Source organism: Coptis chinensis, chromosome 3 (genome assembly GCF_015680905.1).
Source record: "Coptis chinensis isolate HL-2020 chromosome 3, ASM1568090v1, whole genome shotgun sequence".
NCBI classification, from domain to species: Eukaryota; Viridiplantae; Streptophyta; class Magnoliopsida; order Ranunculales; family Ranunculaceae; genus Coptis; species Coptis chinensis.
Genome location: NC_141458.1, coordinates 6,000,252 through 6,016,961, shown reverse-complemented (window position 1 = coordinate 6,016,961; position 16,710 = coordinate 6,000,252). Strand labels below are relative to the sequence as shown.

At 34.9% G+C, this 16,710-nt stretch overlaps 1 protein-coding gene across 3 annotated transcripts; it reads right to left on the bottom strand.

Moving 5' to 3' along the window:
* Positions 1–136: 136 nt before the first annotated feature.
* On the bottom strand, positions 137–3,479 carry LOC147507545 (DNA (cytosine-5)-methyltransferase 3-like). Of its 3 annotated transcripts, XR_015217699.1 has the most exons (6): positions 3,128–3,295; positions 2,703–2,846; positions 2,540–2,592; positions 2,258–2,456; positions 2,070–2,173; positions 137–407 (listed from the first exon to the last, which is right to left on the bottom strand). XR_015217699.1 is itself a non-coding variant. In XM_086600249.1 (4 exons), exons 1-4 carry the CDS (start codon positions 3,151–3,153, stop codon positions 320–322), a joined length of 288 nt encoding a protein of 95 aa, XP_086456375.1. In that variant the 5' UTR covers positions 3,154–3,479; the 3' UTR covers positions 137–319. The 3 variants fall into 3 exon arrangements, 1 of the variants encoding a protein (XP_086456375.1); XR_015217700.1 differs by lacking the exon at positions 2,703–2,846 and having other exon boundaries at positions 2,540–2,649; positions 3,128–3,479; XM_086600249.1 differs by lacking the exons at positions 2,540–2,592; positions 2,703–2,846 and having other exon boundaries at positions 2,258–2,327; positions 3,128–3,479.
* Between the last annotated feature and the right edge of the window lie 13,231 nt (positions 3,480–16,710).

Sequence of the window (16,710 nt, the reverse complement as noted above, 5' to 3'; positions counted from 1 at the left end):
GATGGTCCACACGGTTATAAAGGATCAAATGCTATGAATATAATATAAATTTCAAGCAATAGCAAGAAGGAATAGATAATATAAATATATATGGAAAAATAAAAACAAGTATAAGAACATTGAACGAAAACAAAAGTAAATATTAACAAGATTTATTTAATAAAGATGTACGATAAAATATTCGTCATAGTACAAATGTAGCAATTACAAGAGCTTCCTTCACTCAAGGGGAGAAACCTCATCAACTTCTTCTGAAGAAAATTATTGTCATCAACTGAAGCTTGAGAAAACAGTTGGAAGGGTGCACAGCGGTCGATCATCACCAATGCCTTGGATTGCCAACCCTAAGGCATATCCTAAGGGCACGTGCAACTGGGATTGCAGCTGCATTCCCTAATTGTGTGTACCTTCAAAGAAATATAAATCAAATATCAATATAAAACAATGGAAGCAATTAAGCTATGGTAAGATTGTACTCGGAAGCAAAAACAACATAACGATAAATATATTGTATTTGGTTGTATATTGTTCAAGTGTCACTATATATTAATTAAAAACAACGAGAAAATAACACAGATAAAGAATGCCACTCACATTGCTTTTATAGAAAAGCATAAACATCTACGGGTCTAAAGAAAACATAAACTAAAGAAAAGTAGAAAACAGATCCAAAAAGGTGTCTAGAAGCCAAGGCAGATAAATCCAGTAAACAGTATACCACTGCAGTTGCTGCTATCACGCAGGAATAAAGCACATCGACTGTGACTAAATTAAGCATCTAATGTATGCATCAAGAAGAGATACCAAATTCAAAAGCCAATGAATACCATGACCATGATTCCTGGAAATCAATGCAAGACAAACTTATGATAATTATACTTTCATTATTTCCACCCTCAACAATTTTCCTTCTAAAAAACAGGAAAAGAAAAAGTTCCGCTCCGTCTAGACTCCAATATTTGAAGAGGATTTCATCAAAAATTCACCAGTACAAACCAAATAAGTTTGACGACCAAAAACCTAACACATTGACTATACTATTTCATCTTTTCAACAATACATACAATCATTTGTTGTTCTATTGATATCTCATGAGGTGAAGCCTATCATGTAACCCATCAAAGAAGCCCACGATAACTTGCTGATGAGTGACGAAAAGGAAGCCTCACCAATGCCTATGCATATGATGGGTTTGTTACTGAAAATGATTCATGCACAGTCTCCCCATTCTCAGTAAAGAGCCAATAATTGGAAGGAATAGAGTTCAATAATTTATCCCCAAGCTAGGGATTCAACAGTGGCAAGGTAGGTGGCTAGGCAGGTATTAAAGCCTACACACTAGAATTAAACACTGTTAATTATTTTTCTGGCCGACACGAAAAGGATTCAGGAATAACTTTAGGCAATTCTATGGTGTCTAAGTTATATTTTAAGGACGTGTAGGTTCAGAGTGTTGATCAGATCTAGGAATTTCTGAGCAACTAATCTAAGGTGAATTCTTTTCCTCTTGATAAAGTACTAGACAAACGAGTAGAGAATATTTCATCAGTGTACAACTAAGTACCAATAGAATAAATTTAGACACGCCTATGAGGGAGAAGAGTTAAACTGATCATATGAGAAGTTGTAACAAACCATAGAAATATATCTTTATTTTCAAAAGAAAAAAAATGAGTGTTGTTCCGTATCTTACAGTAGTCACAGTTCTTTTACTTTTTGTCGACCTGATAAACACTAATTAGGAAAGAATCAAGCAGAAAGGAAACTAAAAGGTGTCTACGAAGCCAGGGAAGATATCATTATACATATACAACTGCAGTTGCTACTATCGTGCATGAATGAAGCACATCGAATGTGACTCAATGAAGCATCTATTGCATTAAGAACAAATACCAAATCCAAAAGCCAATGAACTCCATGATCATGATTCCTGGCTTTTGAACTATGCCAGTATACTACCTGTATAGAATAACATAAACTTCTACAGATCTAAAGAAAGCATACACTAAAAGAAAACAGTACAATCACAAACATTCAGTCAAACGTCCAGTTTACAATTAATTATCTACCTTTCTTTAGTTGGGCCACAAAGTTGATAAAAATCTGGAAAACCCTGAAGACGTGCATTTTCTCTGACTGTAAGCACTCTGTCCTGATCTGGATGAAGAATGATCTATTGACAATGACTATTATTACAGATGCATATAAGAAATCACAATAAATACAACAAATATAACCTTAACAGCACAAATTATACCTGGTTATGTGGCTCGGCACGGGTGACTACAATGGGAACAATTACATCCCACCACAAGCGCTCGAAAGGCCTGCACATACTTGAACATTCTTAGGAAAAAATTAGAGAACAGATTTTAAGTAGTTAAAAGCACGTGAGATCTCAGAAAACGGCACTCTTTGGAAAAACCATCCTTAAAGGTAACTGCATAATCAGGGACCTAAAACAAAGATATCGATTGGAAAAGTAAGAAATCAAAGCACAGTTGAGACATAAGAATGTAAATACTCAAAAAGTATTTACCAAAGGTTTTCCGAAGAGACTGTAGGTCTTTCAACAGAAGCATCAAAGTCAATCTGGTTATTACCATGGATAATTAAACCGGTAAGATTAAGATCACGAAAGTTTGCACCCTAACAAAACCAAATATATCATAGATGTCAAAACATATAAATAAGGTTATCACCTGTAACGGTACTTATTCTTCAAACTGTTGATCGAGGAGGTGGTTCCAACGAATTCTGTGAAATTCGTTTTCACGAGTAATGCCCACGTTTTTTGCTTGCATTTAGTAGCTTATTTTTCTCACATACTTTTATGAGGGTAGAAACTAGGAAGGCTCAAAAGAAACTATTAATTAACGGACTGTTTTCAACATACTGATGCTAAATCTGACAAGCTTTATTCATCTTAAGTTCTTAACCTCTAAATATCCAATAAAAGCATTCAAGTCTGTCATAGGTCTGTTGCAACAATCAAAGTGTACATCATGAATTACAGTGACTACAATACCCTAATTGATATAGATCTTTCACTGGTCAGATTTACTGATAGTAATTTTGCCAATTCATTAACCAAGAAAGATATCTATATAAGTATTACAATAAATACCTTTCCTCTCCTTCCTTCATACACATTTGTGTCTGATCTTGAATGATGGGACCTTGATGATATTTCGAAGCTTGAATTTGGGTTGACGATGATTATAACAGCATTATAAAAATCATATTAGTGCTGTGAAGTCACTGAAGTTGATACATGTTTCTGTTTTTATATTTCATATGAGCAACCTTGATTTGTTTACTGATGCACTACCGTAGCCCTTGAGTGCGTTGATTAGCAGCGATTAGGGTATTCTATAAGATAGTAGATAGTACTTTCTTTTCCATCTAGGAATTTTGACTGTATGTACTCATGCGTGTTTCTAGACGGAACAACTCATGATAAAGGTTGTTTGGTACTTAAGTTCAACTATGGATTAAGACTTAATTATATGCCACAACAAGGTGATGCAAGCACCAGAGACTGTCAGATATGTTATTCTCAATAGCTTAATGTGTTTCACTTTAGAGTTCAGATAAAAGGAGATACGTAAGGACATAAGAGCATCTCTAGGTGGTGGTAGGATACTCTTCATATTTGAAGAATGCTACCACAGAAACTGGTCCCAAATTTCGACCAACTCTAGGTGGTCGCAAATTTCGACCGCGAATTTGATTAGGGGCCACCACACGCCGCCATTAAAGATTGGCCTAAGCGTCCCTGGATGTCGCCCATCGCCGATTGCCGCATCGCCAAGCATTAATGGCGTGTGGTCTAATTCCAAAACAACCCACGCGACATTAAGAGTGGCGCACAACCATTCCAAAAGTAACCCACGCGACATTAGGAGTGGCGCTACGACAAGGCATTAATCGGGCGCGGTCTTCAAAGTCAAAAAAAAAAAGTGGGCGACATTTGCAATGGCGCCACATTACTAATGTCGCCCGCGATCCGCATCCAAATTGCCAAATTTATAACAAAAATACTGAACAAACAAAGGTGATGCGACCACAAATACTATCACCTAGAGATGGAATTTCGGCAAATTCCGACGCATTCCTTCAAATTTGAAGGATGCGACCAAATATAAAGCCACCTAGAGATGCTCTAAGTATTACGTAACATGCATTTAAGTGAGGATTAGAGTTCATTACTTGGAAACTAATGGTCTTCGTTCTGAGAAATTATGTGGCAGAAGAAGTGGATTCGCTATTATACCGATGACAAAGGGTTGCGGACTTGCGCAAAGAGGCCTCTTCATATTGATTGAGAATTATTGAACCTCCCTGTATTGTTAAGTCAATATGTTTTAGTTTAATGAGACATGACGATGTACATGTTTTGAGGATGCAAAGATGTTATACATTTTCCTAAATTGCCCGCGCTCAAAACCCATAAAGATGATTGATATACAATAGGTCATTGATATAAAGATTTCGAAATATTGGAAATATGCCAAACGCATCACAAGTTCACAACTTGTGAAAATTTACACTTCAAATAATCACCATCTGCCCGACCATTTTTTTCATAAACAAAACAAACATGTTTACAACATTCAGAGCTTTGCATTCAAAGGCTTTTAGAGGTAGGAGAGGGCACATTCAGATTTCAACATTCAAAAGCTAAAAAAAACCAAATTGGCCCTTAACTCTAAATTTCAGACACGCCCACAGATAAACGAGAAGCACATTGCATTCAGAGGCTAAAAAACCAAACGGCCTCTGACTCTAATTTTCTGACACGCCTATAGATAAATGAGACGGTATTCATAACAACATACCCTTCCAAGTGAGTAGAGAATAATATCACAACTACAATTACATTCAAATAGCAAATATTTGTGTGGTGCAAATGTGACTTATCTTAGCCCAACCCGGTCTCGAAAATAACTTCAAAGACAAGCTCTTAAAGTTGCATCTATTTCGAAGACTATAGAATTCAAATATCATGTATAACAGTTTCACAAGTAGTCCTAAGTACAAGGAATTGATGAAGCAAATGTCAATCTCCAAAGCAGGTAACCTGAATGATCGATTGACTTGGAATTTAAAGAAATTACATTTTGTTGTGATAACTATTATTTGTCTCAATACTTCAATATTGCAAATGGTACAATATAGTGTACAAACAAACATTCATTGTCACCTATATCATGATATTTATCTAGATTTAAAATTGACATCGATCACCTATATCATGATATTTATCTAGATTTAAAATTGACATCGATTTGTCTTTTCGCCATCACGATGCATTAGCTGTAAAAATGCACGATTACACGCATTAGATCATGATTTGAGAGCTTGCAATCTCTTAAAAAAAATAGAAAACATAAACTCTTCAAACAAAGTATGCGATGCAGATATTATTTATTTAAGTAGACTTTAGGCTTTTGAGTCATTAGCTATCTATGTAGCAAGTCCGGCCATAGGCCGGGCCAAATGGCTAGTTAACGTAAGAAGATGCGAAGCTCTTGATATTGTTTTTCCACTTTTGTTTTTTTATAGGGTAATATGGTAAAATACACTATATGTTGGGCACAACCACATAAATACAAAAAAGAAAGGTGATTCCATAGGGCACTCATCAAATTGGATTGGAGAACCCCTAAAAAAAAAGAAATTTTACAAATTTGCCATATTACAAATTTGCCATCAAAGCCCAAGCCCAGCAACCAATTCAACCGGTATCGCCAAAACGAACCCTCCGAGTCGACTCTGTTTACACTCAAACGACTTGGCCAAGTCGTTTGAGTATACACACAAACAATATGACCACGTCGTTTGAGTGCACACTCAAACTACGTTATCAAACACGCGGATCAATGAGTTTGAGTGTGCACTCAAACGACGTGGTCATATCGTTTGTGTGTATACTCAAACGACTTGGCCAAGTCGTTTGAGTGTTAGTTTGAGTTTGAGTTACACTCAAACTACATGGCCAAGTCGTTTGAGTGTATACTTAAACGATATGGACAAGTCGTTTGAGTGTTACTCACACTAACACTCAAATGACTTGTCCATGTAGTTTGAGTATACACTCAAACGACGTGGTCACGTAGTTTGAGTATATACTCAAACGACATGGCCGCGTAGTTTGAGTGTTAGTGCTCAACACTCAAACGACTTGTCCATGTAGTTTGAGTATACACTCAAACGACTTGGTCACGTAGTTTGAGTGTACACTCAAACGACGTGGACATGCACTCAAACGATTCCAAACGCACTCAAACGATTTCAATTGAATTAGAAAAATTGAAATCCAATTTAAAAAATTGGGTTAGAAACAACACAATTACATCAATAAAACTACATGCACTCCGCACTCTTTATCTGTTATGACATAGTATCTTTATAACCAAGTTAAAACATGTAATCAAACATGCTACATGTAATCAAACATGCTAAAATCTAAAATAATAATTTGTTTTATATCTAAACTTGTTATTATTATTATTTTTTCAATTGTGAATCATAAACTAGTTTGGGGTTTGGAGTTCAGAGTTCAGGGTTTAGAAATTTCGTACCAACATATTTCACTTAATTATTTGAAATAATAATTTGTTTTATATCTAAACTTGTTATTTTTTATTTTATTTTTAAAATTGTGAATCATAAACTAGGTTGGGGTTTAGGGTTTAGAGTTGTTTACAAATTTCGTACTAACATATTTTACTTAATTATTCAAAATAATAATTTGTTTTATTTATAAACTTATTATTTATTATTTTCTTTTTCAAATTTTGAATCATAAACTAGTTTGGGGGTTTGGGTTTAGGGTTTAGGGTTTACAAATTTCGTACCGACATAAAAAAAAATTTAATTTCAAACATATTTCACTCAATTATCCAAATCTAAAATAATAATTTGTTTTATATCTAAACTTGTTATTTTCCATTTTTTTTATTCAATTGTAAATAATAAACTAGTTTGGGGGGTTTAGAGTTTAGGGTTTACAAATATATTTCACTCAATTATTTGAAATATATCAAAATTTCAAATATATATAGAATACTCATTCACTCAGTTTAGAGTTTAGGGTTTACATAGAATACTCAAGTTTCTCTACATATTGTAATACTTAAGCTTCTCTAAATGGAACATGAAGATGAAGAAGTATTTGAGGTACAACAACAAATTAGAGAAAAACAACAAATTAGAGAAGGAGAAAATAGAAGATATGTTGAAAGTGAAGAAGTGGAACAAAATGTTGAAGGTCAAGGTGAAGAATTTGAAGATGTGACAAGTCGAGCAAATGAAGTGCCGAGAAATCGTCGACGACAAAGCGCAAACCTAAATAATGAGGTAACACTTGATTAAAATGAATACAAAACACTTGATTGATTGAATGAATGAATGAATGGATGCAAAATGAATGAATGCAAAACCCGAGCCCAAACGACATGGCTAGGTCGTTTGGGAACACTATAGAACTACATGGCGGTGTAGTTTGAGAACACTATCGAACGACATGGTGGTGTAGTTTGATAACACTACAGAATGACATGGCGGTGTAGTTTGAGAACACTACAGAACAACATGTCCGGGTCGTTTGGTTACACTATAGGACTACATGGCTGGGTCGTTTGGTAAAACTATAGAACGACTTCTCCGGGTCGTTTGGGGACATAATATTGGCCCAGCTCACCTCATACCCGCGTCCTGCCATAGTTATTGTTCTCCAATTTGGTATTGGAGGATCTTTAGGTACAAGCTGCACGTGACCCAACTGACGCACCACCCTTGCGACAGCGTAAAGCTCGACAATATTGAAAAAACATAGCAATCCCTCAAAAAATGCAATGTCATCGATCGGGTTTGTATCTCTGATATTTTTGTAGGGATGCCAAACAACCTGAAACAAATCAAATGTGTCATTAACAACTCCAATGATCAATTACTAAAAAAAAAATATAAACAAACTTAAATACCTAATTGTCATTGACTTTAATACTTACATTGAAATCATTGAAATCATCAATTATCGCTCGATAAAACTGCAATGCATACGTTGTATCGTAATAGTGTGGAGCGATTGGGATGTGTCTATGAGCACGCGGCTGAGACGAGATATAGTTGAAGTTTGGGACTGTCATGAATACCGGAAAATACTCATAGATCCATGCCTAGATATACACAAATAGTTAACATATTGATAGAGTAATAAAATTAACATTAAAAAAAATAAACTCTAAAATACTCAAGTTTTATCCGTAGAAGAGTCATATAGCCTCAGAACCCCTTTCACCTTCGCACATGTGGCGCCCCGACCTCTATATAAAAACGCCAAAATTGCCGCACCCCATGCATACTCTTCTATCTCATCAATTTCAACAACGGCCTCGGATAACATATAGGCACTCCAGTCCCAGACTTGTCAGTAAAAACGACACATCCAAAGAAAAACAGGATAAAAGCTCTAACAGGCCGTTGAACATCCCGAAACTCGAGGCCTTCTCCACCACCTTCCCAAAGAAATCACATATATAGGGCTATCATGAACCTTGTTCACAAAATGCTTCCGGATGAATTCTAGCCTTACTTTTGAAGTGAACCTCGCTAGCTTCCATCTCCTCCTAATCAAATCAATAGGGAGCCCTGCACCAAGATGTAGAGATTTATCGATTGTTGTAAGTTCACCATCGTCCCCTTGCACCGCTTCTTCCTCTAATCAGGACTCCACCGTGATTTGGACAACATCGTCCAAAGTCACCATCTCCCCTTAACCGGCATATGGAAGGTGTTGGTCTCCGGATGCCATCTCTCCACAAATGCAGATCAATGGTGGATCCATATGCTCGTGATAACCTTCCACGAGATCAAACAACCTAGTCCTTCTCAATCGCATCGGCAAATCTCGGAGACCTTTCACATTCATTTTGAAATCCCATTGGGATAACTTCGCTAAGAATGAAACACACTTCAACGCCAAGCGATCCTCCTAAAACAACCGAAAGCACGATTAGATATATATGAATGAAAACAAAAGATTTTGTAAAAGAAAATCAAAGTACACAAGAAAAACAAAATATTACCCTTCTCTCCCAAACATCGCGAGCGACATGCACCGCATAGTCATACAACAACTCTAACTCATATGGGCCTCCCCCATACACACCTCTTTGAAACTCCAAATCATCATTGGATTTTCTTACGAAATCCAATACCGGAGGTGCTTCTTCCACTGGTGGTACGTCTTCTACCACATATTCTTCCACATCATCATCCTGCTCATCCTCCTCCTCACCCTCCTCCTCACTCTCCTCACTCTCCTCTTCTACTATACTCTTCCCTTTGTCCATATTTACATCTAAACCTACATTAGTATCACTATCTACACTATCTACACTATCTTCACTAGACGAATCAACCTCAGGAACCTCAGGAACCTCTTTTTCCAAATGGTCCCCTCTACGCGCTGATGTTGTTAAGCCGTCTGTCCTTTGTCTTTTTCTTCCAATTGCGTCACTGCTAGAGGAACCGCCACCAAAAAAATTTCTTAACACCCTTGAATGTAGTTTTCGCTACATTCTTCACATTCTTTGATCGAGGACCCATCGCTACAAAGAAAAATAAAACAAGTATTAGTAAACCATATTTAAATAAACAATGTACAAAGAAAACCACTAGAAAAAAGAGATCATCCCAGTCATAAAACTAATATACTTATAAGCTTGCTATGATAACTCCAAGTATATATGAAGAAATAGAATGAGGCGTTACACTATCCAAATTCTATCGAATTTTGGGCAGAGTTTCCTTTGTTTAGTCAACATTTCGTATACTTAAACCTGTCATAACCTGGAAATCAATAATGACATCCTTCCAACAACCATATGTACATAACACCCTATAAAATATTCAACCCACAATACAATTTCTTAGTACTTGGTACTAGTAGAACTAAAAGTTTTTGAATCTATCCAGCGTTCTTTTCATGATCCTAAACTTTACATAAATTGGTACCTGGTACTAGTAGAACTAAAAGTTTTTGAATCTAGATTCTAAATCTTAAGCTAGATGTAGACCACGTCATTTAGATATGGTCCATAGACATGGAGAGAAGTGAGAACTCACCCCTTCTTATAGTAAGATATTCATTATAAACTAAAAGGAACATTGCATATTTTTCTCCAGATACTAAGTATAGATAGTAGTCGTGGTATCGAAAAGCACATAATCTGATATCTAAAGTACCTTTGTGAAAGTCTTTGAGAAAGTCCAACACACTCAGTTGAGCTGGTGTGTGCTAGCAGAGAATTTATAACCTGCAAAGGGTAATAATAATAAAACAATAGTTTCAATAACAATATCGAATAAAAGTTAGAGTGCAGGACAACAGAAAATATCAGCAGCAAAAGACTAACAACTAAAGTTAATCAAGCTTTTTCTACTCTAAATGCGAGATCCAAGTACAAAGGGAAGTTTAAAGGGAAAAGGTTGATATCTTCAAACTTCGAAATTTTGGCCAATTTCCGACGTATAAACAAGGAATCAATGAAACAGGAAGCAATTAACAAGGAATAAATGAAAACTTGTGAGAACACAAAAACCATAAAAATAACAAACCAAGAAAAACGAATAAATAAATAAGTGTAGAGAAAGCAAATGATACAGTTGTAGAGAAAGCAAATCATCCCCCACCGTGCGTTCTACATGTCCTTATTACTGTTTGCAACATGACATTTATCAAAAAAAAAAACAAAGTTACATGTACCAAAATAAACACTCATAACTATATGATTACCTACCACAAATGGCTTGCAAAATATATATATATATATATATATATATATATATATATTTTGCAAGCCACAAGAAAAACGAATAAATAAATAAGTGTAGAGAAAGCAAATGATACAGTTGTAGAGAAAGCAAATCATCCCCCACCGTGCGTTCTACATGTCCTTATTACTGTTTGCAACATGACATTTATCAAAAAAACAAAAAAACAAAGTTACATGTACCAAAATAAACACTCATAACTATATGATTACCCTACCACAATGGCTTGCAAAATATATATATATATATATATATATATATATATATATATATATATATATATATATATATATATATATATATATATATATATATATATATATATATTCTATTTGAAGCAATCGAGCATCATATTCTAAAGAGTCCTATTATCAAACGAAGTTGAGAATACCCTCCGATTGATAAACCCTCGCTACCTCAACTTCCCCATCAAGCTTTGATTCACAGCCATGGTTCTTTTTTTTTTTTATTGAGTAGTTAGAATTTTAGACAAGTCGAGATTTACATTATCTGTTGAAAAGTAAATAATAACTTGATAGTTGACAGTTTTCGTTATTATTACGTACAACAATCATGCAACAATTATAAATACTGTAAATGAAGTGGGACAAGAAAGTGATATAAAGAAAGTATAGCGATCCGAAGAATGTAAAACCTCAAAAGAGAAAGCACCTACACAAATCATGCAGGTTAAAAACTACTCAGCAAAATGAAAGTGAATAGGCAGAACTGAGTGAAACACAACAACACAAACATAGCAACGAGTGAAATAGTCAGTGACGAATAGAAAGAGAGATAAAACTAAGGGTGCTACACTACTACCTAATGTTTTCTATAGCTAGCATCAAGGACCACACCAAAACTCGGTATCGACATAACACTCAAACATTAAGGTGATGTGAACGACCTGAGGTCATCACCTTTTGAATTGTTGCTACAATAACCTTCAACGACTAGACCTGTATTGAATATTTCAAAACATGAAAGCGACCTTAAATCTAACCAATGATGAAATGGATCAATACAAGCCCACACTTAAATTCCATCCCTAGCCTCTGGGATATAACACTTGGGTGAACCGTGACTGATCTAACCAAGAGAGGGTTCTCTACTTTATATTCCTAAGTCCATTATAGATTATAAGAGAACAATTAGTCAATAGGCTCTTGCTCTGTATCATAAAATATGCTTTACTAATTCATTCGAGTAACATATGAGCAAACCAATTATACTGTGATTCTTCGACTTACCATACTGTCATTCTCTATCTCAGGGGATAGAACCGAAAATGAGATGATCCCCCCATTAACTTCAAGTAGGAGGTGTATTTCTAACTCTCTTCTTGAGACACCTAGCTAGTAGCTTGATCTTCTATCCTGATCAAAACTATAAGCCGCCTTATGTAAACACCAAGTAGGAGGTGTATTGGCCACTTTACCAAGTGACACTTGAATTAAGCCAAACCATAAAACAAATTCAATCTTTCAAAATCAAGAAAGAAACAGAGTATCTGAACTCAATCTTTCAAAATCGCAATTTACCTAGAATTAGTTGAATGTGCCTGCTGACATTGCTTTCGAAACAAATTCACTTGTGCAATGAATCTGGCGCATGTATTAGCATGTTTTCAAAATTTCTTCACCATTGAATAGTTTAATGCATTTGAATGTGTATCTAGATCTAGTGTTAAATGAATGATAACAACGAATATCCGAAACTCAGGTAATGCTCGGAATGAAGTATAGTGAAAACATAGAGCAGACTTGGTGTTTTTTAGGGTAAATTTAGCCGATCTCACTATTAACTTTATGATACTTGGTTTTCAGCTTTCAAGTATTTCTTTTCACATACCTACAATTTATATCTGGTACATTTATTTTGTGTTGCTGAAGTAGAAGTTTATAAAAACACAAAATCTGAGTTCAGATTTGTCTCCAGTACACAACCTAATAGATTAGGCACACGCCATTCTCTTCAAAGTTTAAAGATTAATAGATTTTCATCAGTTACACTCATACACTCATACACCTATAAAACAAAAGTCACTTTCCTCCGCATTTTGTCTCTTATTTGTTTCTTATTATTAGATAAAATTGAATCTATCTTACTTAAACCTTCATTTCATATTCATTTATGTTTATTAATATCTCTTCGATCTTGGTGCTTACCCAACTCCATTTGACTATTAAGATGAGGAATCTTTACACATCCTCCCACTTGCCCATTTTTTCCTACAAATATACCCCCACTTTACAATCCAAAGCATACATAAAGGTATAATTGAATAGTACTAACATACCTCAATGATTGCCACACCTTTCCAGTGGGAGCTGACCATGGGCCTCTTTGAAAACAAGAGTTCCAAATCTTGTTTAAAAAATTTAAAATTCTAATATGGTTAGATAAGACTCAATTAATGAGATCCAAGACACCAAATCAGGCATCGCAATACCATTAAAAACTCTCACCAAATCCCAAACACACCCACAACTTGCATACATACTTTCAACCTGACTCATGATACACTCAAACGATATGTATTGCGATTTCACTCAATACATACTCGACTCACATGACTTGCATGCACACCCACAACTCGCAATACATACTCACAAGTGCATTTTCAACTAAGAACATGAACATGAACAACTCAAGATATATACCAAGAACTTAACAGACTAAGAACTCAAGATTTTTTGATAGTTCCAAACATACTAATCTAAAAAAGAAACACACAAAACACAATAACAAACATGATTTCGAGTCTATTGTAGATGCTCAGGAAATTCAAAACCACTAAAATATTGTGATCAAAATTCAAAAGGGCTACCTCAGAGGACTAACAATGGCAGCTGGAGAGTTAGGGAACCAAGTCAAAACAAGCCTGATAATCAGCAGCGTGTTGTAGATGCTCAGGAAATTCAATACTCCATTGACAGCCAATTCGTCTACCCAATTTTCAATATGTGTCTACCCAATTTTTTAATGGCAATACAAGCTTGTATGTGTCCTGTATGTGTCTACCCAATTTTTCGATTAGATTCAATTAGATTGAAAACCGATCTAATTTGGTTAGATTGAAAACCGATCCTGTATGTGAATCGAATCTAGTTTTCAATGGCAACTTTCAACTTTCAATTTGGGGTTTTTTAACGGTGAGAAACTCGAATTGTTGGAGATTTGTGGTAATTCAATCGGGCACTCGAAGGTTTGCACACGAATTCAATTTGGGGTTTTTTTGTTAGGGTTTGGGCGAAAGAGATGACCAGTAAGGTAGGTTTTCCCGATTTTGATTTGGTCGGGGGGTGTATTGGGCTTTGTTGTTTGGGTTTGGGCTGGAGGCTGCCCGATCTAATTTGAGTGGCGCCCAATACAACACCCAAAAGAAACCGGAAAACCCGGCTAGAACCAGTTTCTTGTTTCTTATCTTTCGCGCCTTCTAAGAAACAGAACCGAGTACAAATCTCGAGAATCCTCTTTTTACATAATGGTACAAGAAATAAAGATCACAATCTGCTAATCTGGCTCAATGCCACCATCTCAGTGAGTGTTCTGTGGACTACTCTGGAAAAACGATTCTCATCTATTTCAAGGTCTCATAAACTTCAACTTAAAGCTAAGCTTCAATGCCTTAAGAAATGTATTCAAACTATCTCTGAATTTTTGCAATGAATAAAGGAAATATTAGATAACCTTGCTACTGTAGAAAATCCAGTAGAAGTAGAGGATTTAGTGATAATGTATATTTTAAAAGGCTTATGATAAGCAAGAATTTACTAAACTAAATAGTAATGTATAAACACTAATACCTAATCTAACAAACACGTGTTTAGATCAATATTCTATTCTCTCTCTCTCTCTCTCTCTCTCTCACTCTCTCTATAGATCTAGTAAAGATCTCTCTCTCTCTCTACTCTTAAACTATCAAGACTAAATATAATTCAACTAATTAAATCAAGATAAACAATGATGAGAGTAATAATTATTTGAAAGAGTTCTATTTTACGATTATATTAATGCTTATATTTTTAATCTAATTTAACTAAGAAATTAAAATGTGATATGAAGAATGAAAAGAAACTGGAGAGTGATAATCCACTTAATGATTTATTTCATGCCAAATTCAAATTACTCATTGAAAAGTAATCTTCTTTAAGTTTTTTTGCAATGTTCCAACCTAAAGTCTCAAACTTTATTATCCCTAGCAACAACCTACATCTCTATAGTCATTGTTACTAGCATGTAGGATAATTACAACTAAATATCTCTGTTCTAATCATAATAATCATTGGTTTAATTCAATATACACTTTATCTCTAAACATGCATAAGAAACTAAACCTATTAAATTAAACATACATAATGAATAATTCTAATTTAATAATATATTTATCATTAGGCTTCATAATCACTCCCTCTAATGGGAGGATTAGCCTAATGTCATTGGAATAACCACAAGAACATGATTAAAAGAATACATTGTGCTATATGGAAGAAGAAAGATGGAAGCTTTTATTAATGGTGAAGAAAGAAGATGATAATGGTGGCTAACCTTAATTCTAACCCTAAAAACTAAACTAAAGTTAGATAATACAATAGATGCTTAGACTTCTAGTTAACCACTATTTTTACAGAGAACAAGTAGGGTTTTACATGTTGTGATCGAAATTCTATCTCTTCATAGACTCATGGGCTAAAATATTTCACTAGAGTCCAATAATCAAGGTTCAAATTTGCAGCATTTTATTGTTGCACCTGTTTCGTTAACTTATACTACTCCAAATGAGTCTAGGTTTGAACGGTTATAAAGCTATTTTCGAGCTGGTTATTTTGATATAAAATAGGCCTCAATCAGAGCTCTGAGTCCTAAGATATGTCCGGGTTGACTTTCACTTGACTTTTTTTACTTGGGCTTTTTCAAGGTTTTTTCTTCATAAATCTTGGCCTTTCTCCATGGTTTTCACCTAGCAATCAATTTAGTTTTTTTTCACACACAATTGACATCATTTCAATACTTATTCAACTCTAAAGCCTGAAATACACAAAAGCAAATAAATAGTGATAAACTTACACTATTAATATCGTAATTGGCTTAAATGAAATACTATTAAGGAGTTTAAACTACAGTTTTGGGTACTTACCTACTGAGTATGATTCGTTTTCTACTTCAATAAGAATTAGAACTAAACCTGTAACATTAGATGAACTGCATGGCCGAATTGTTGTTAACTGAAAAGTTAAACATTGAAACAAGGCAAAACAATTTGGTACACAATGAAGTAGTGAATCAAGCCTTTTCTCTTATTCATGCGAATGGTAATAACCGTGGTGGTTACAATGGAATTGGATATAGAGGTGGTTTTAATGGTGGATATAGAGGTAATTCTAATTGTAGATATAGAGGTGGTAATAATAATGGTTATAGAGGTGGTTCCAATGGTTATAAAGGAAGAGGAATATCTACTGGTTCTAATGGTATTAGAGGTGGTTTTATACAACAATCTTATTCATAGAACAATCAACAATTTACTGGACAAAACAAATGTCTTCAGTCAGGGCTACCTGAATCAAGGCCAGGTACTATGCTATTAATTGTTATGATTGAATGAATTATGTTTTCCAAGGAAAGATTTCACCCACCAAAAACACTCAAGGCAATGGTTGCAAGCAGAAACACTCAAGGCAATGGGGCATCTATTTCACAAAAGACATACTACAACTCTCAATCTGGATCACAGTATAATCCTAACAATGGGTCAAACTGGTACATGGATGGTGGTGCTTCCAATAACATGATTGCAGATATAGGTAGCTTGAACTATTCCAACGCATACTATAGAGGAGATCAGGTCACAGTTGGAGATAA

Bases quoted from the DNA above. Each gene is read 5' to 3' on its own strand.
- LOC147507545 (XM_086600249.1), bottom strand. From the start codon at position 3,153: ATGTGTATGAAGGAAGGAGAGGAAAG. The intron at 2,328-3,127 runs GTATTTATTGTA...AAGTATGTGCAG, and splicing joins ATGAAGGAAGGAGAGGAAAG to GCCTTTCGAGCGCTTGTGGT. The intron at 2,174-2,257 runs GTATAATTTGTG...CATTGTCAATAG, and splicing joins GTGCCGAGCCACATAACCAG to ATCATTCTTCATCCAGATCA.